General features: G+C 37.2%; 1 protein-coding gene across 1 annotated transcript in view; it reads right to left on the reverse strand.

The window, feature by feature from the left end:
* Positions 1 to 22,176, reverse strand: part of RYR2 (ryanodine receptor 2) — a 786,704-nt gene that overhangs the window by 349,233 nt on the left and 415,295 nt on the right. Inside the window, exon 15 of the mRNA XM_054561059.1 lies at positions 18,333 to 18,428. Coding sequence (XP_054417034.1) covers positions 18,333 to 18,428 — 96 coding nt within the window. The remainder of the gene's footprint in view (positions 1 to 18,332; positions 18,429 to 22,176) is intronic.

The raw sequence follows: 22,176 nt of genomic DNA on the forward strand, positions 1-22,176 counted from the left end.
AGTGCTGAGATTATAGTTGTGAGACACAGCACCCAGCCTAAAATAAATTTGATTTTTAATTTTATTGAAATAAACAGCAAATATGCTTTTGTCTAATAAAAAATTCTTAAAGGACAACAAATGAGAAACATCAAAGAGTCCATTTTTAAATAAAAAAAGGAATAGGTATACAATATTACGTGTATATTTAAATTATGCTGATATATGCTTTGAACACTTGGGTGAAAAATGATGCAGAGAAACAGTGCTTAATGAAGATTATAATATCAATAGTTATAATTATTTGACCACTAAATACTAAATACACTCAATAAGACCAAGAAATAGCTATAGTTGTGAAGCTTATGGTTAGATTCTCAAATTTAAAAGCTTTGCAGATCATAACAGTATTATGGAATGAAAGAATTATAAATATACTACAAATTACTTAAAAAAATCTCAACCAATTACAACTAATAAGGCAAAGCAATTGAATTTTATGTTTTAATAAGTTTATAGAAATGATTTGAGAGAACCTTTTAACATCATAGAAATATATAATAATCAATGTAACTTTTTAAGAGTAGATCCAAAATAACACACACATTATAATTGGAACTATGTAAAATATATTCATTTGTATAAAATACATACTTTAAAAAAGACCAGAAGTTATTACCTAAAAAGGTTAGTCTTGGTTATTGCTGGATTTGTATACGTCTCTCCCAATATTTCATAAATTCTGTGAAATGAGCATGCATAACTTTTATAGTAAGAAACATATTTTAAAAGAATCACAAAACAATAGGAAGTAATGTCTACTTACATTTTATTTCTGCCACTAAATCTCAATATTCATTCAATTCATGCAACTTAATGAGGCCTGACAACAAATGGCCAGTAACATTAGCTGCCTTTCCTCTCTACAGTATATAACTATAGTTAACTTTTAATCTATGGAGTCTTTTAAGTCTTATACTTCATCCAAGTTATAGAAACTTCTTTTCATTCCATAAATTTGGAATAAGCATAAACAAAACCTGCCAGTTGCCACAGGGAACACACAAATTACAGTACTGAGAGTTTTTATTAGAATTAAGTATTGTACAGCAATAAACTAGGGTTGGACTCAGGGTACTGGCCATTTAATATGCATGATTTACCTTAGTAGTGAGGAGTAACAAGAACTTAGGTTGACTATTCCAGGTTGATTTCAAATATCATCTCCTAATTATCTTCCAGACTTTTCAATGAGAATGTCTCTAAGTACCCCCAACTAACTTTTCCAAAAGCTGAACATAACACCTTTCTTTGTACGTATATACGTAAAATTGCTTCTCTCATCCATCGTCCATCAATATATTCAAGCCAAAAACCTGAAGTCATTTTTGAATCCTCTTTCACTTTCTCATTTTCCTAAATCTAATTGTTAAAATTCATTAATCCTGTGTCCAAATTTATCTCCTAAACTCATCCTCTCCTTTCACTGAATAGCTTCTTACTATATCCTCTCCTCCAGTTTCTCCTCCCTCCCCAACCCATCCTCCAAACTGTAGGTGGTTATGCTGAAACACACATTTAATCAATGTCACTCCCTTGCTTAAAATCTTTAATGGCTTCCTGGACCTTCCAAAGTCAAAGTCCACTCCCCTTAGCATAGAATATCAGTCCCTACACCAGATAGTGCAACCTTCCTTTGCAGCCTCAATTCCTGCCACTTCCTCCCACAAACAACAATTAATACGTATACCTACATATGAATCATATATATTTATTAAGCACCTACCAGGCACTGTTCCAAGGAATGGGATCAGCAGTGAACCAGACAGGCAAGGCCCTCTTGAAACTCATAGGAACTTGCCCACCTTCAATCCTTTGCTGATGTTATTCTCAGACCTAAATATACTGCCACCTTCTAAGACTGCAAAATCTCAATCAGCTTGCAAAGGTTGAAAGTTACCTCATTTGGTGAGCCTTTACCAATGCCCTGGGATGAATTAATTATTCCTCCTTTTGTGGTAACAAGCACATTCACATTTTTAAAATTCTCATTTCAATACCCCATTACAGAACGAGCCCTTGAGAGCAGATATCGATTTAATTTTGCCTCCTTGTCACCCAGCTCACTCTGACCCAGGGAAGGTCATCTCATGTTTGCCAAATGAATAAGTGAATGAATATAAATGGACTGTTGGTTCTCACATTCTGTTTAAACAAAATAAATCTGCCATTTGTTTAGTTACCCATAACAAGATTCATAATTGTTAAGTGTAAATAGAATAACTGACATACTTTATATCTGGAGAATTTCATTTAAAACCGTTATTATTTTAAAGGTAGAAAAGATAGAAGACACAATATAGGGAATTTATATTTCTTAGTGCTAAGATTTCCTTATCTGTGTTTTAATTTGAGGAAAAATTTTACTTGGTGAATTTGGCAAATTTCTGTGCTGTTTGTGTGTAGAACACAAAATTGAGGCTGCAGGCACTGCATGTTTAATATGTGCAAGTATTTAGCCATTTGCCTTAAAACTTTTATGGTTGTAACTGTGAATTATTTATGTTCTCATGAGAAAGGAAAATCTCCAAGGATGTAACTAAATGTCTAAAAATAACTTAATGGTCATGGGAGCAGTGGCCAAGTGCTATGATGGGTAGAGGATATTCCTTACCATGTTTTTTGTAACCAAAAAAAAAGTGGTCCTGTTTGCTTTTACTGATAGACTTAGACTTTTGTTACTTGACTTACAAATCTGTAGGAACTTCATTAGAGATCAAAGTTGACTTTGCTATTGTATATTCACAGGTCATAACTCAGGCTCTCTGAGGTTGAACAAAATTTGTTGAGAATCTGTATAGAAAAACTAGAAACAAGTTTCTACATAGAGCACTACAAGAGTGCTCTATGTAGGTTGACTTTACCTACCAAGAAGAATCTAGCCTGGGGATTTTGCCCCGTTGCAAGTAGGCATAAGCTTATGTTTGTGAGAAGAAGTGAATGGAATTAGACTGGTAGCCACACAGGCACAGGAGGCCAACGTGGGGACAAAGCAAGCCATGACACTGGTGCCCCCATAATCACTGCGGAAAGCCCAGGAAAACCACCGACTTAGAAACCACCATGCCCCATCCCCCATGGTACTGTTTCTCACCTATGGTTACAATTGTTTTGCATAAATAAAACAAAGTCAAAATCATCCCAGAACACCAAGATGTATGTGGATTTAGATGGAACCTAGTTCTCTATTCATGAAGGATACAGGAGTGTGATTCTGCTCTGGGAGAAGGAAAGTCTCTCTTCCACCTCTATTTCAAGGAGGAGTAATAATATTGGACAAAAGATTACTCCAGAAGGAGCACCTGGCCCCACCTGAAAATCATGACACGGAAACCCTTTCGTCTAAGCTAGAGGTAAGGAAACAGGAAGACTCCGGCTGAGTGCTAATTAGTAGGAATTGAACTGCCCCATGTAAAGGAAACACTGGAGATACAGTGCCAGTCAAACAGTTTGGCGGTGTCCACAGCAGATCAGCGAAAGAAGTCACAGTCAGAGACCCAGTGAATTACAAATTATTCAAACCACAGGTTATTGTTTGGGGATTTTTTCCCTCCTACCTGGGAGCTGAAACCTATTAGAGCTTTTTTGGTCAGAACCTTTTTATTAACATCTCCAGATTTCACTGATGTTTCACTGAAAGTAGGAAAATTTGTCTTTTAGCTCTGAGTAATTAAATAAAGTGACATAACAAGTAAAAAGATGGGGAAGTAAACTGGGAAATGACTAGAAAGAACAGGGAAACACACAGAACATGAACAACATTTGCATTCCTGAATGCAAATAACTTAGGGATGTGACAGACCATCATCCTTTCAGAAGAGTAATTGATTGACAGTCTTGGTATTTACAAAGTTTAATGGGGAAATATCATAGTAAGAGGTATCATTATTATTCTATTGTATTATATACTGGTGATAAGCATGGATGTAAGCCGATGTGCCTAGTTTTGTGTCCTTGCAGGTTTTTAGCAAATTATTTAACATCTCTGTGCTCCAGTGTCCACATCTATGAAATGGACGTAATAGTGGTGCCTGGGAGAGGAGAAATTGTTATGAATAGCAATACATGTAAGACATTTAGAACAGAGCTTGGATCAAAGCGACGTGATGTAAGTACTTGCTATTATTTTATGGTTGAAATAAAATAAGGCAAATGAAACAAAGATCAACAGGGAAGAATTACCAATATGCTCCTTCGTGGAGCAGTGATGATAGTCGTAAGAGGTAGAGAAATGCTGAATGGACAACACTGATCAGAGGAGAATTCAGGGGAGATATCTATGAATCAGCATGAAGACATGGAATCAAAGTTAGTTATTCAAATAAGATCAGGTAAATTAGTAAATCAGGAGAAATTAAACCAGCCTGTTAGACCTTGGTGAGAGACACAGCAAGACACAGAGAAACAAGGAGGGTAAGTGGGCAGAACCACAGAAAGTTTTGCATTCTTGAGATTACAGGAGAGTTGAGTCAAAAATGCAGTGAAGGATCACCAGAGAAATGCAAATCAAAACTACAATGAGATATCATTGCACTCCAGTTACAATGGCTTATATCCAAAAGACAGGCAATAACAAATGCTGGCAAGGGTATGGAGAAAAGGGAACCCTCCTGCACTGTTGGTGGGAATGTATATTAGTACAACCACTATGGAGAACATTTTGGAGGTTCTTCAAAAAACTAAAAATTGAGCTACTACGTGATCCAGCAATCCCACTGCTGAGTATATACCCAAAAGAAAGGAATTAGTATATCGAAGAGATATCTGCACTCTGTGCTGGTTGTAGTACTGTGCAGAATTGCAATGATTTGGAAGCAACCTAAATGTCCATCTGCAGATGAATGGATAAAGAAAATCAGTACATATACACAATGGAGTACTATTCAGCCATAAAAAAGAATGTGATCCAGTCATTTGCAACAACATGGATGAACTGGAGATGATTATGTTAAGTGAAATAAGCCAGGTACAGAAAGACAATCATCACATGTTCTCACTTATTTGTGGGATCTAAAAATCAAAACATTTGAGTTCATGGACATAGGAAGTAGAAGGATAGTTACCAGAGGCTGGGAAGGGTAGTGGGGGGCTCTAGAGGAATGTAGGGATGGTTGATGGGTACAAAAAAAGAGAAAGAATGAGTAAGACCTACTACTTGATAGCACAACAGTGCGACTATATCCAATAATAACTTAATTACACATTTTAAATGTACAATTAACACTTTAACTTAAAGAGCGTAATTGGATTGCTTGTAACTCAAAGAAGAAATGCTTGAAAGGGGATGGATAACCCATTCTCCATGATGTGCTTATTTCACATTGCATACCTGTATCAAAATATCTCATGTGTCCCATGAGTATATACACCTACTATGTACTCATAAAATTAAAAAAATAGTGAAAGTTCAACTAAGACTTAGGGTTTAATAAATGCTAAAACAAGGCATAAAGCACCCCTGGTTAACAGGAGTGTCTTCTTATGGCACCAACATCATGAAAAAAGAAAAACATGCAAATGAAGTAAGCAGCAATTTGCTGTAGAGAAGACATGGTCTAGCTAGTTCCATGTTGGCACAAGATCCAAGGAGTTTGGGAGATGTTTTTTTTTTTGTTTTTGTTTTTTTTTGCTACACAGCAGTGGTGAGGCTGTAAGGGAAAAAATCTGAATTATGTGTAAAAGCAGTAATTTGTATCTGGGCCTGTGCATCTGAGAGGGTTCTGTAAAGGCACAAATCTGTTGTTTTTTTCCACGAGTTTAAATTAAACTGCCAATGAGTGATAACTTACGCATTGCATCTAAGTTGTCTTATTTTCAAGAGTAAGCACAACCATGAGGTAAAATGAGAAAGTAGGAACTATAGAAACTTCTAGCTTGAGCTAACTGGAAGCTTAGTTTGCTCTTCCTACCAAGGAGAATTGGGTCTACCCAAAACAAATAGCAAGAGTTGAATAATGAGTCAATATATAGCATAATTACAACACATCTTTTTACATGTTTGCACTGAATTTTGTGTGTCACAAACTGAATCACCACTGACCCGGAGAAAAATGTTTTTGTTTGTTTAAAATGGGTATAAATTTGAAGTCAAGAAATCATTTGAGTTTCAATATAAGATAAACTGATAAATTACTTTTTAACTTTTTATTCTTTACAAATAATCAGAAAGAAAAGAAAAAAGAAGCAGTGCACATTTTGCTTCCTGTTAACAGGGGGTTAACTCATGAAATAAATACGTTAACTCTAAATAAGAGTTTCCGTAAGTCACAAAATAGAGGGAGAAAAATAAATTGATATGAATATATATATATATATATATACACACACACTTAAAAATAACAATTCCAAGAGATTTGGGCTCAAGCCAAATTACCAAAATACATAATTACATATGCTTCATATTTTTTTGCTGGTTTTGTGGCTAAAGAAGAAAATAAGCCCATTAAATCTTGAGCACTCATGAAGCTCCAAGAAGGAGAAAAAAGCAACAGAGGTTAAAATTAAAATATAACACTGCTTGGCAAAATTAAGAAAAGGAGAGAAAAATTAATAAAAATGGAAGTTAGTGAAGATAAAAGGTGGATCACATCATTATTCATATACAGAATGAGGGAATATCATGGATGCATTTGCAAAACAGACAAACAAAAATGATGGACCAAGAGTCTTCTATTAGAAGAAAAGATGATTATGAGTCAAGAGTTTCCTGGAGTAAATTAGCTGAAATAAAACACATAAAAATGAGCACTGTAATTATAATGTACTATGCAGCCTTAATTAGGCCTCTGATAGTTTGCTGCCTTCAGTTTAAGGAACCATGATTTATAAAAAAATAGACAAACTATAGAAGTTAAAGTCCAGTTAAAAGAAAAGAGAATGTCAACTAAAAGCAGTTCATTATACAACAAGTAACAGTATTAGAATTTTTATTCTATACAAACATTTATTTGTATAAATTGCCACATCTCAAAACCTAAGAGAATGTTGAACTCCAGATAGGAAATCATTAATACTTCAAGATATTCTTTTTTTTTTTTTGAGATGATCTTGGTTCACTACAGCCTTTGCCTCCCAGGCTTAAGCGATCCTCCTGCCTCAGCCTCCCAAGTAACTGGGACAACAGGCGCATGCCACCACACCCAGCTGATTTTTGTATTTTTAGTAGAGACGAGGTTTCACCATGTGGGCCAGGATGGTCTCGAACTCCCGACCCCAACTGATCCACCCGCCTCAGCCTCCCAAAGTGCTGGGATTACAGGCATGAGCCACCATGCCCCACCAGATATGCCTATCTTGCTGTTGACATTCATCGTTCTGGTTTTCTGGGGGTCTCTTTCATTTATTCATTCATGTATCACTGTTACATCAAATGGACCATTCACTGTGTTAGGTCCAGGGTTTGAGCAAAATGAGGAGCAAAATTGGCCTCATCCCTGCTCTCATAGAGCTTACAGACTACAGAAGTTCAATCCTAGGTCCATTAGTTTCCTTTTACCTTGAAAAGGTGACATCTGAGCTGTGTAGCCTCAGATTCTTCATTTGTAAATGGAAATTGTAATAAAACCTACCTTATAGAGTAACTGTGGAAATCCAGTGGAGTAATGCATGTGACACTCTCAGCACAGTGCCCTAAATTCACTTGAGATTTCCTTGGTTGCACAATTAAAAACTATGCAGTCATTATAATGTTCAAAAATCGAAGACTCTGGGTCTCCCTGTGAAACATCAGTACCCACAGAAATGCTGGCAGATGTAATTGTTTGCTCTAAAGCCTTACTCAAAGGTTTACAAGACATATACACCTGAGCATTTTTTTAAGATGGATCCCCTGAAGCAAGACAAATACAGATTAATCAGTTCTTCCAAAAGATGTGTACCTCAAAGCAGCAAATATTTATTGAGTGCTATCATTTTGGGCAGAAATGTAAACTGAGCATAGCACCAGCTTCATCGTTACATCAATTTTAAAAGTTCTCCTACAGTATAAGGACAAACCAAGGGCATCATTCCCAGTGATCACAAAGAAAACAAATGAAGGTGCATAGAATAGTCTAGTTGTTGTAGTTAGCAAGTGTAAAGTAAGGGGAAGGAGAAAGGTTGTGCAATACATTGACAAAAAGCACAATTTTAGATAGGGCACTGTGTGCAGAATGGTATGTAGCTGTGAGATATATCAGTATGTGTAGGGTGAAATACAACAACTTAATGCACTTCAAAGTGGATGTATTTTTGGAAAACTGAGCAAATCACTTCAGACCTGAGAATATGAGAAAGTACTACCAGAAGACCAAAACACTTTGTGATTTAATGAAGAGTAGTATTTTTGAATCATTCGCCACTAAGCCTGCATTATCCAACGTAACTCAAGAGAGGGGTAGTAAGGCCACAAGGGAGGCTAGGTGGGTTAGGAAGCCTCCAGAAAACACTTTCACTTTCACTCTGAAATTCTATAAATGTGCAACAATTGAACTTGCCTATTTACATGAGAGAGTTATTCTATTTCTTCATCACATTGGAATAACATACAGTGCACACTCATTCCGTCATTATCCATCCTGCTGGCCCCCAACTGAGACATTATCTATTATGAAGGGAAAGAGTATGAAATTTGTAGCTAGATGGTAAGCAACGGTAGGGGGATCCCTTAAGGCCTGCCTCGGTGGCTTACATGCTGTCTGGCCTTGGAAAGGCAATTTCACCATGTCTCAGTTTCCTAGCTGTGAAATGGGAATACTAATATTATTCACTTCATAAAGTTATTGTGTAGATTAAGTTAATATATTTAAAGAGACTAGAACAGTATCTAAAACATAGTAAAACTTGTATCAGCCTTTGCCATTATGCGTTTCCATCTGAAATTCTCCATATCATATCCTAGCAGTGTTAACATGGGAAAACCTTGCTTTTAATAAAATCAAATTGATCTTGTAGCTACCAACAACTGCTAAATCCAAAAATAAAAGGTGCTAGGTGTGTACTGTGGTATTTTTATACATTTAATTTAATAAGCACATTTGTAGTGTCACTAAGAGCACTTTGAGGCAGATATTTTTACCATTCCCATTGACAGGTTAAAAACAGGAAGCACAGAGGAGCTAAGTGACTTGGTCAAGGTCATACAGCTATTATATAAACGGTGGAGTTGGGATTGGAATTGGGCCAGTCCAACTCCAAAATCCATACCTGTAACCTATGAGCTCTGCTTCTCCTAAACATAGCAGCAAAGAAGGTAGAAATAGAATGATTTTAAAATGAGCTGCCATTTCTGATGAGTCAGTCTTGGTAGGGATGAACACTGTTTTTGATAATGAAATAGTAGGACACTTTGGGACAGGCCCCATTGCCCACAATTAGGACATTGTATCCTAATGGGCTGACTACACTCTGAGACCTCATCCTGGTCACCTCTCTCCAGAGCAGGCACCTTTCATGGGTGCCAAAGCACCTCAGCTAATATCCATCAAGACTACTTTCACTATATCACACTGACCCTGAGGGTACTGCCTGGACAATGGTGCACCCTGCCTTGATACTGCAGATGGAACATTTGGGTGGGTGGTGAATGACTTCCCTCTTTTGACTACTGTGTTCATATGCTCTCACTTTAAAAGCTTAGGTACTAAAAGGGCCATCAAGAGGCAAGCTGGCTTGAGAAGATTGGACTAAGTTACTCACAATGCAGAGAAGCATCTATGAACTCAGACCCAGACAGAGGATTTAAGCCATGACAATGTACCTTAGGTAGGTCACAGACACTTAAACTTGATGGAAAGCAAGTGACACAATGCAATTACTTGACCAAGGGTGATGCTAAAAATATTTCATGACTAGAATGGTATGAGCAAGAGGCAATCGGACCAGAAAACGGTAATAAATAGCCATCTGTCAGTAACAGTGCCTAAAAGCCAAAACTTCAGTTCTGTCCCTGACAATGAAACTTAAGCTCAGTTCCCAAAGGAGACTAGAAACAGGCCAGGTGGATGTGCAAATCACATCACTGGTTGTGATTTTGTTTTCTTTTCTTTTTTTTTTTTTTTTTTTGAGATGGAGTCTCACTCTGTCACCAGGCTGGAATGTAGTGGCGTGATCTCGGCTCACTGCAACCTCTGCCTCCCGGGTTCAAGCGATTCTCCTGCCTCAGCCTCCTGAGTAGCACGGACTACAGGTGCGCACTACTATGCCCAGCTTATTTTTATATTTGTAGTAAAGACGAGGTTTCGCCTTGTTGGCCAGGATGGTCTCAATCTCTTGACCTTGTGATCCGCCCACCTCGGCCACCCAAAGTGCTGGGATTACAGGTGTGAGCCACCACACCCGGCTGATTTTGTTTTCTAATAAGCAGTTTTTCTCAAGTAAGCCCTTAGTGGATTTGGTGGGTTTTATGAGACAAGACTTCCTCTTTTATTGCTCTGGCTAACCAAGATTTTTGTGGAATGCCACCCTAAAGGGCTATGCAAAGGGAGAAATAAAATCAGAAAAAAGTAGTGAATGAGCACAGGTTGCTGGTATCCCACCTCCAAACTAACCCTGGAGAAAGTCAATAGTGTTGCCTGAATTGTTGGTACTACTCAAATCAGTTAGCTATGATTTCTGCATCACTAATAATGCATCTCAAACAATACATTCGTGGGAGCTCTTGTTCTAATTCATTTGCTCATATTTAAGTAAATATCAAGGAGGAAAACTTCCTGCTACACAAGATTATGGCACAATTTATGCCACAGCTTACAAATTTTTCATCTTTGAAAAATGATGAGCTTATACTCTGCAACAAAGAATTGTAAGGACTTTGGAAGCTTTAAACCATCCTATTTACAGGTACCACAAGTTGTACTGCACATGAGCATGAAGCGTTGGCATCTGGAGCCCACTCAAAGACTCATTCTTTTTTCCTTTTTTTGAGACAGAGTCTCACTCTATCACCCAGGCTGGAGTGCAGTGGCGCAATCTTGGCTCACTGCAACCTCCACCTCTCAGGTTCAAGTGATTCTCCTGCCTCAGCCTCCTGAGTAGCTGGGATTATAGGCACCTGCCACCATGCCTAGCTAATTTTTTGTATTTTAGTAGAGGCAGGGTTTCACTATGTTGGCCAGGCTGGTTTCAAACTCCTGACCTCAGGTGATCCGCCCACCTCAGCCTCCCAAAGTGCTAGGATTACAGGCATGAGCCACTGTGACCACCTCAAAGACTCCTTCTTTGGCTTAAACCCAGACAGGACTTCACTCACTGGCACTTACTAAGAGAGGGGAAGAAATGGCAGGAATGCCAAAGAGAGACCACTTTTATCACTGCAAAACTGTGCAGGGAACAGACTGCACAAAAAGTCAAACTCAGAAAAACTCTGTAGCCTCCTGACTAGCTGTTTTTAGTCAGCTATCTCTTGCCCCCAAATAGTATTTCAAGGACTGAGAACATCCTGAAGAAAAACCCACCATTCTGAAATACATCAACTCAAGCAACTGTACCTACTCATACCAATCTTTTGTCTTTTCAATTAACTTTGGCCCAGCGACATAATCACTAGACACACATGAAGTCGGGGAAAATATGTAATTTATCTTTCATTCCTCAAAGGAATTCAGAGTGTGGTCATGCGTATAAACTGATCAGATACTCTTAGCATAGTGAGCGGTGTCACTGGTGTTTTCACCACAAAAAATGACAAGTATCTGAGGTTATGGATATTTAATTAGCTTGATTTAATCATCCTATATTATACACATACATCATAACATCACACCGCATCCCACAAATATATACAGTTATAGTTTGTCAATTTAAAATAAATTTTTAAAAACTCCCTTGGTGTTGCTAATGTGCCTCTGTGTAGTTTTTGCTTCCAAATTCCACTGTAAATGATTTATTACCACCGCCCACACTGTTTCTTATTTCCCAACTTTGGGGCCTCAGATCATTTCTCACCATGGTATTTAAAAATGTAAATATAATTGGGGAATTTAAGAATACACCAGGAGGCTCAAAGAAATTAAGATCAAGAGAAAGCCCATGAAAGCCTGCTTAGAAATTTTAGTTTATTAAAAAATAAAAAAAAACCCACAAAAACAGAACCCCAAAATAAGAGAACACCCCATCAATATAACTATACATATTTTAATTTCCATTCATAATCTCATACTCAGTAAGAATCTTTAGAGAACACAGTGGGGTGATTAAGATCAAGGATACTGATGCCAAACTGCCTGGCTCCGGGAGCTGGTTCTGTGTTAGCTCACTTATTGAATTTCTCTGAGCCTTAGTCCCTTCATCTATTAGACAGGACAATAATGTTACCTATCGTATAGAGCTATTAGAATTAAATTATTAGTATTTGTAAAGCATATAAAATAGTATCTGGCATACACACGTTTATTAAATGTGATCTGTCCGTCCAGTAATTTCAGTTAGACTCTTACAAAGTTGCCTGGCTGTAAACATTACACATTGTAAGAGGCCTTTTATCAACATGGTGTTCAGCTGCAAGTAAGGGAAAGTCCTACTACTCTGGCGCAAACCAGGAAGGAGCCAGACAGTCAACAGCACATGAGTTCCATGCCATGGACACTCAGGCTCCTGCCATTTCTCCTCTCCTCAGTTCCTCCTTCCTGTGAGGTGTTTTCTCTTATGCTGGCAGATGGCTGCAGCCTACCAGTTACTGCATCTTTGTTCCAGGCAAGAGATTGAGGTAGGGCCTGAGTCTTTCTCTTAGAAAGGCTTTCTTTGGGAAGCAAAGCTCTCCCAGGGAGTTTAGCTGATATTACAGGCCAGAATGGGGCACATGGGCACCCACAGTTTTAAGTGAGGTTAAGATTTTGAGAATTTTGCTTTTCAGCTTCTAAAACTAAAGAAGGGAGGGGAGAATGTGGTTCAAGAGCACTAAGTTAGGCAATCTACACAATCTTCTTCACAAGCTTTAAATATGTTTCTGGTTGTATGTAAAGGTATTCACTCTGACTTCTTAATCACTGTGGTCCCCGGCATATATAGAACATTGAGTGGGAAAGGCTTTAGGTAAAACCAGTTATGTTGTCAGGACAACTGAAACTGTTTCAAACCCCTTGCCCAACAGGTAGGGGTATGCATGTACGTATGTATGTATGTGTATGTATGTGTGTGTGTATATATATATGTGTGTGTGTATGTATAGATATCTATACATATATACACATATGTATGTATAGATATCTATACATATATACACATATATATGTATAGATATCTATACACACACATATATACACACACAGATACATACATATATATGTATAGATATCTATACACATACATATATACATATAGATATGTATAGATATCTATACACACATATATGTGTATAGATATCTATACATATATGTGTATAGATATCTATACATATATATGTGTGTATAGATATCTATACATATATACACGTATAGATATCTCCCTTCTGTGGCCCTCACACACACCTACACACAGCTGACAGTCAGGGCTGACTGCAGCTCAGCTTCCTGCACCTGTCAACTCCCGGAGCCTCTACTCCAGCTTTGCCGTTTGTGTTTCTACTCACACGTCTTTCCCCTATCCATATTCATCAGCTTTTTTTCCTCACTATTGGCAACAGAAATGACAGGAGCTATGATTCATGACAGTGTAAAATCATATTTGGAAGTAAATTCATGAAATGTTGAAAAGATACTACTGTTTGTAATAATATTAGAGAGAGGTCTGTCTATTGGCCATGTAAATGTAGAGGTAATGCTTGTCATTATCAGTATCTCCGTTGGTTCAGTCCTACCTCAATCCTCTTGCCTGGAGTAAAGATGCAGTAACCTGTAGGCTGCAGCCATCTGCCAGCATTAGAGAAAACAACGCACAGGAAGGGGAGACTGAGGACAGGAGAAATGGCAGGAGCCTGGGTGGTCAATGGCATGGAACTCACGTGCTGTTGACTGCCCAGCTCCTTCCTAGTTTGTCTCAGGGTAGTAGAACTTTCCCTTATTTGCAGCTGACACTATGTTGATAAAAGGCCTCTTAAAATATGTAGCATCTACAGCCAGGCAAATTTGTACAACTCTAACTGGAATTATTGGATGGACAGATCTAATTTAATAAGTATATATATGCCAGATAGACAGACAGAAAGAAAGAAAGAGAGAGAGAGAGATGGAGTCTCGTTCTGTCACCCAGGCTGGAGTGCAGTCGTGCAATCTCGGCTCACCGCAACCTCCGCCTCCCAAGTTCAAGCGATTCTCGTGCCTCAGCCTCCCCAGTAGCTGGGATTACAGGTATCTGCCACCATGCCTTGCTAATTTTTGTATTTTTAGTAGAGAAGGGGTTTCACCATGTTGGCCAGGCTGGTTTCAAACTCCTGACCTCAGGTGATTTGCCCACCTCAGCCTCCCAAAGTGCTGGGATTACAGGTGTGAGCCACCACACCCGGCCACCAAATACTTTTTTATGTACTTTACAAATATTAATCATGTAATCCTCCTAACAGCCTATCGGGTAGATAAAACTATTGTCCCTGCCACTAAATCAGTGGTAGAACATAAAAAATAATGGAAAAAGCAATTAAAAAAAAAAGTAAAAGGAAGGTGGAAAAAATAATTGGTGTTACTGTTCATTAGACCCTTTCTTCTCTATCCTTTGGGTCTAACGACTTCCCATTTGCTATTTATCACAAGTTTTGACAAGCAATTCCCTGTCCTAGAGAACCCAGTGTTTTACCCTTTTTCTTTCCTCTAATTTGAACTCCTTGGTCACCAAAGTAAACAGTGGTGTACATATTTCTACAGCCTATGCATGCAGAGACATATATACATATTACACAGGGCTTTTGCCCCTTCTTTCCTTTTTTCACTTATTTCTTTCTACTTTCCTTTATCTTCATTTTTTTTACAAAAATATATCCTATCACACATTCTAAAAATGAATTTTCACTTAAAAATATATTCTAAATATATTTCAGGATATACATTTAAACAATTCTTTGCAATACCTATAATATAACTGAAAGTATTGTTGTAATATAATTTAACTATTCACCTATGATTCATCACTTCATTTCCAATATTGTTTTTTAAGGCAATCCTAGGCATTTTTCTGCATCTGGCAATGGTAAACTAGGTGTTTCAGGCCAGCCGTCAACCAAAACAACCAAGGCACTGGAGACCTGCCAAGGCAGTAAAGACTAGAAAGGTCTAGATCCCAGGAAGACAATTAACCCTACTTTTGATCCCTTTTCTACTCAAGAATTATTCGGTTTGAATCTGCAGCTAGGGCACTAACAAGATGAGGAGAGTGTGTGTTCAGCAACGTCAGAGTTATTACAGAGAGAAAAAAATGATGCATATGTATGCACTTAGTAAAGAGCAAAGCACAATTGAAATAAGTTACATACACACACATGTGCATCTCATCATTGTTACTGCCTCTAAAAACTAAGCAACACCACTTCCTCTGAGGAAAAAACAGTTCATTAAAAGCATAAATGTTAACTACAGTAGAAAAAATTGTTTAACAATATATATTTTAGATACTTAAAAAACAAGAACTACAAAGTATCATGGAAATATTTCAAGTCTGATGCTAGGGAGCTGAGTTTTAACCTTGGCAGTAACAATAATTAATTCTAAGATTTTGAGTCAGTCATTTAAATGTTCTTTGCCTCAGTTTCTTTTCCTTTAAAGTAAGAATGTTAGATTAAATATTCTCTAAGGATCTTTCTTTCCCTTGACTTTCATTATGTTATCTCTGAGCACAGGGCTTCCCTTTTCAGTAGGAATGCCTGCAATCAACAGATTGACTGGAAAAAGACAACAGCAAATAATAATTTGTATCTGATGAAACTGTGCCTGTAACTGACCAAACTGAAGACTCTGAAAACACTGGGCTGTACTTGGTTGACCTTAAAGGATGCTTGGCTCTGTTCATGCCTTTTCTCTCTCTGTTTTCGAGTTAAGCATTTCGCTGTGCAGTTGATTCAGCCAGTGTTAACACTCTGCTCTGAGGCTGCCCTACACCTATCTCTTTACAGATACCACTGGGTCCAGCAGAAGACATGAGCATTTTTTAAATGTCTTCTGTAGCTTTCCAGTGATTCTGGACACTTGGCCCTAAACATTTATCCATTTTTGTAATCTATGCCACCATCTTGTTACTGATACAGAAGTTAAGGAGAAATTATTTAGGCAGACAGTGAGGGTACAGGGGTCCTTGGTAAGGTTTACCTTTTAATGAAAAGCAGTCCCAAAATCATGTTCTTTTCTAACAAAGAGGAGTCTGCAAAATCGAGCTGCAGACATACACAAGCAAGTTGGAAGCTTCCACGGGTGAATGCCAGCAGTTGTGCCAATAGGAAAAGGCCACCTGGGACTAGGCATGTTTAAAATGGCAGCTCCATGTTCCCGTCTCCTTGCCAGCCATGTGTACAGTAAGGAGCAGGCAACACGGCACTGGCCAGGTGGAAAGCCCATTTGCAAAAGATTAGGGTGGGGTAGCCAGCCTTTCTACGTAAATGTCATACCAGGTCCAACCAATCTTTGGGCCCTATGCAAATCAGACACCTCCTCCTCAAGCCTGCCTATAAAATCTGGTGCACTCTGGTGCAGGCGAGATTTCTCATTCTGGATCTCTCTCTCTCTCTGTCTCTCTCCTCTCCTCTCCCTCTCTCTCTCCCTATCTCTCCCTCTCTCTCTCTGAGAGAGCTGTTCTCCTTTCTCTTTCTTTTGCCTATTAAACCTGTGCTCCTAAACTCACTCCTTGTGTGTGTGTCCGTGTCCTTAATTTTCTTGGTGCAAGACAATGAATCTCAGGTATTTACCCCAGACAATGACTTTGCTTCAGTACCACTTATTTGGTCACTTCTTTCTGCTAGAAGTTACAGGTTTTTCCTTAATATATTCTGCAATTAATGCACAGTCACTACATTCATGTTATGATACTCTTAACACCCTCATCTCATAATTATTTTTGTTTTTATTATAACGATCTCCATTTCTATCTTACTTCTGCTATCCAATGATCTAGCAGTGCCCAAGAACTCACTGTGACTCAAATTTTTGTCCTCCACTATCTAAACTCTACAAATTTTTCTCTGTGACTTAAAATTACTCTCTCTGATCACAGCTGTTTCTCCGTCTCTATTCATTCAATTCCAACAAACCTGTCCCTGAGTGGGTCTTTATCATGCAAAAGTTGCAGAACTATTTTGTATGGACAGTGGTATTTTTTGAGTGAATTTTAATGTTCATCCATCCATTCATTCAACAAACAATACTAGACACCTATACGTGCCAGATGGTATGGCAGATTTGGAGAGAACAAAGATGAGTGAAACCATGCTCCTATCTTCAAGAAGTTCATTACTAATGAAGGAAACTGAGAGGAAAGATAAGTAACATAAGAGGGCATTAGTGATAAAGAAGGGCAAATAATGAAATATTGTGCAAACAGATGGAAGAGCAGTAGATTCATTTGGGTGTCACTGAGGCAATCTATGGCACTAGAGAGTTCAAACAATTATGTGTGAGCTAGAGAGCTCTAACAAGTTCAAATCACTGATTTAATACTGATAAGTCCAAAATCACTGATAAGTCTTCACAGTCATTGATAAGTCTCCACAATACCAAAATAAAACTAACATCTTATTAGAGATGTGTGTATCGGGTTGACTGCCTATAAATATTTTACTATTATACAGACCATTTGTCAGTATTTACTAAATTTCCTTTAAATAAAATATTATGCTCTAGGATTCGGAAAATGACTTTTCTCCCCAATCTATCCAAATAATCTTTTGAATACAAGGAAAACAATGAGAACTCCAAACTGATCTTCTTATTTATAGAATAAACTAGCAGTAATCAATTTGAAAAAGAATGAGAATTCTGGCTCTTTAGTGTTTTTCAGGGCTTTATAAATAGGTTTTTTAAGATATAAATGGACATGATATTGTTAGATGACTATTCAGAAATGACTAATGAAAATACTAATGATTTTTCAAGAAATAAAAATACTTAACATAATTTAAAAGGAAAACACTTATATTACACCAAACATCAGAGTTTTTTGTTTTCGTTCTTAAAGATGGGGTCTCAGTATGTTGTCCATGTTGGAGTGCAGTGACTATAGTGCACTACAGCCTCAAACTCCTAGCCTCAAGTGATCCTCCCATCTCAGCCTCCTGAGTATCTGGGACTCAGTACACACCACCACACCCCACTCAAAGTTTTTTTTTTTTTTTTTGTCTTAAAGGATATGAAGCAAAGAAAAATAGGAGTGATCTATCACAACAAGGAGAAAACTAGAAAACATACCCGAAGAAGCTTCCAGTCTTTCCAATCTGCTGATCAACCAGTCGAGGGAGCCGGAAAATTGAGCACAGTTTTTACGATTTCCTCTAATTAGAGCCGCTGCAAAAGAAGAAATAGATTTCACCTTTACATGATTTTCTAGCTCGAAAATTGAGATAAGCTAATATGCAGCCCTAAAATATTGGATCAAGAACAAAATATCCTCATGTTACATCTAAAAACTTATGCAAACATATATACACATACATATACAACACTGAGACATTAAAGACAAATTAACAATTATTAATTGAGACTGAAGCAAACCACTGCTCATTAGAAGGAATGTAATTTCGGAAAGTAAATTTCACATTGGGAGGTAATAATAAAGGGTAATGGAAAAACCAGTCTCCTGGGAGTTCCCTCACTTGGGTTCTAATACCCATTGCTTTTAATTAGCCATGAGATTAAATTATTCTGCCTCTCTCAGGCCCAATTTTCTTACCTATATAATAAAAAGAGCAAATCAGTTTGTCTGAAAATGAACCACAAAATACTAGGAGATATAACTAGTAATTATAACTCTAACAGGTATACAGACAGATATAACTAAATGTTACATTAAATAATGGATGAGAAGACCAATAGCCACTAACTTTGAAACCCTTTTATTTTCTTATATCATTTCCTCGGATTTAGAGATTCACAATGTATATTAAAGACCTGAAATTCTGCAGTAAAGAAACTGATTCTAGCTTGGCTTAGACTACTGTTTTCTACACTTCTTTGATTGAACAACCCATTTTAAATAAAACTCCTATGTGACTTTTCTGGTCTCTTTCAGCCTAGTTTATACACTCAATTTTAAACTTTTAATTTTTCAAAATCATTAAATTCTTTCAAAGCAAGCCTGGTAAATATTTTCTACTTTTATACCCCTAAGTTTATTCAGAAACAGTATAATTGCTTACAAGAGGATGGCAAGATGTTTAGACAATATGATATTTAAAGAGAGAAAGATGTCTCTATAAGAATAATCACTATTGAAAATCTGGTAGGCCAGGGGTGGTGGATCACACCTGTAATCCCAGAGCTTTGGGAGGCTGAGGTGGGCGGATCATGGGGTCAGGAATTTGAGACCAGCCTGACCAACACAGTGAAACCCCATCTCTACAAAAAACGAAAAAAATTAGCCGGGCATGGTGGTGGGCGCCTGTAATCCCAGCTACTCAGGAGGCTGAGGTAAGAGAATTGCTTGAACCCGGGAGGCAGATGTTGCAGTGAGCCAAGATCGCGCCTCTGCACGCCAGTCTGAGTAACAGTGTGAGACTCCATTTCAAAAAAAAAAAGCAGAGAAAATCTGGTAGCTGATACAAGCAGTTTGAAGAAGTGAAGTTTGAGGCTACTGCCTGTTAACCTCCCTGTTAAGAGCAGGAGGGAAAAGACTCTACAGTTACAGTGTACAATTAAACTTAAAGATGTCCTTCACATTTCCTCTTTCCAAAAATAAAGAAATAAAGTTATTATCTGACCTGAGAGTAAGAAAAGAAACACACAGAAAAAACGCCAACTTCATAAGAAGAGCTTTTTCGTGTATAGAGCCTCTGCGACATTTGTACAGAGATTAAGAGCTAATACGCTAATTACTCAGGCTCTCCTCTGGCTCTGGGTCCGGCAGCCTCCCCTAAGAGCCAGCCACTGAGATATACTCACAGACTGCAGAGCACAGGGGACAAAAGATAGGGGTGGAATATAGCAGAGGAATGAGAAGTACTAAGTGCTAAGCAGAACTTCTAATTTTATTCTGTAAGAATATCTGTTCCCAATTTAGAACAATAGCAACTGGGAAAAAGGACATGATAAAGTTTTCGAATTTTAAGAGTCCCTTTTGTTTAAACTTAACTCATGCTTTTCAGTTTATTTTTGATTTTGTAAAACTAATTTTATATATAATATATAATTATATATAGCTATCTAAAATTATATATAAACTATTGTATTATCTAAAATTATATAGGTATATATATATATAACATATATCATTATCATATTATCTATCTAAAATGAAAACATATATCATTATCATATTGTCTATCTAAAATTATATATATGATAAATATAACATAAGTGATTCTTGAAAGAAACTAATAGTGTAAGAATGAACTCTTTTAATAAGCCATGGGGCATTTAAGAAAATTATAAAGTAAGCCACAAAGAAAATTTCATTAAATTTACTGCAAACAGACATGGTATAAACCATGTTCTCTGACAGAACCATGTCAGAATTTAGTAAGAAAAGCAGGAATGAAAATAAAACCAAAGCATATAAAAATTTAAACTCTCTCCTTAATAACTCCTGGGTCAATGATGGAATCAATATCATAAAATAAAATATCTAATAAATATCAAAAATTAGAATACTACCCAACACAACCAATGGTAAATGGCCAAAAGTGTACTCAAGGCAAAATTAAATAAACACTTTAATTGCTAAGCAATTGGGTGAAAAATGGTAAATATGTCTTTTGAAATAGAGGAAAAGAACATTAAATAAACATCAGTAAAATAGAAAAAAATAAATAGTAATAAAAGTAGAAATTAATATATTAGAAATAGAAATAATTTATATAATAGTAAGATTGATCAAGAATACATTCAAGGACTATTTTTTAAATATAAGCTAACTACCAACTACTACTTTAATCAAAAAGAAAAGGAAAAAAGGACAAAATTAAGAAAAGGGCATTACACCAGGCGTAGTGGCTCATACCTGTAATCCCAGTACTTTGGGAGCCAAGGTGGGACGATCACTTGAGCCCAGGAGTTTATGACCAGCCTGGGCAACATAGCATGACCCAGTCTGCGCAAAATTTTTAAAAAATTTTTCCAGGCATGGTGGTACATGCCTGTGGTCCCAGCTACTTCAGAGGCTGAGGAGGGAAGATTGCTTGAGCCTGGAAGGTCAAGGCTACCATAAGCCATGATATCACCACTGCACTCCACCCTGGGTGACAGAGTGAGACCCTATCTCAAAAAAAAAAAAAAAAAAAGGAATTATAAACACAACCATTTTATACATCTTTACACTGTAATTTTGAACATCTGGGTAAAATGGTCTCAAGATATAGATACATAGATATATAGATATGTTTTTTTTTCACTAAAACTGATCCAATAGAAGGGAGAACATCTAAACAGAATAATAAATCATGAGTAATATTGAAAAGTATGTCAAAGACCAAAAGCTTTTTCTCATATATTCAATAAATAAGTAATTTCTACACTACTTCATATGCTGCATAACAATGATTTGGTCAACAATGAATCAGATAAAATGATCATCCCTTAAGACCATAAGACTGTATTTTTACTGTACCTTTTCTATGCTTATATACATAAATACCACCGTGCTACAATTGCTTACAGTATTCAGTATGGTACTATGCTGTACATATTGCTATACAAATGTACAGCCTTAGGTTATGTAGCCCAGGAGCAGTAGGCCATCCCATATAGCGCAGCCGTGCAGCAGGCCATCCCATATAGCGTAGCCGCGCAGTAGGCCATCCCGTATAGCGCAGCCGGGCAGTAGGCTATCCCCTATAGCGTAGCTGTGCAATAGGCTATAACATGGAGGTTTGTGTAAGTTCCATGATGTTTGCAAGATGTATTCCTTAGAACTATTCCTATGAGTAAGTGACACATGACTGTATTCCAAAGCCAAAAAACTAAGGAAACTTCCCTGATTTTATAAAAGCAGTATCAGTGACATTGATATCAAAGCACACGTAACAAAACAAGAAGAACTCTTATAAATATAAATCCAAAAATATTATATAAATTTATATATTAATGAAATTAATAAATC

Source organism: Pongo abelii, chromosome 1, assembly GCF_028885655.2.
Source record: "Pongo abelii isolate AG06213 chromosome 1, NHGRI_mPonAbe1-v2.0_pri, whole genome shotgun sequence".
Taxonomy (NCBI): domain Eukaryota; kingdom Metazoa; phylum Chordata; class Mammalia; order Primates; family Hominidae; genus Pongo; species Pongo abelii.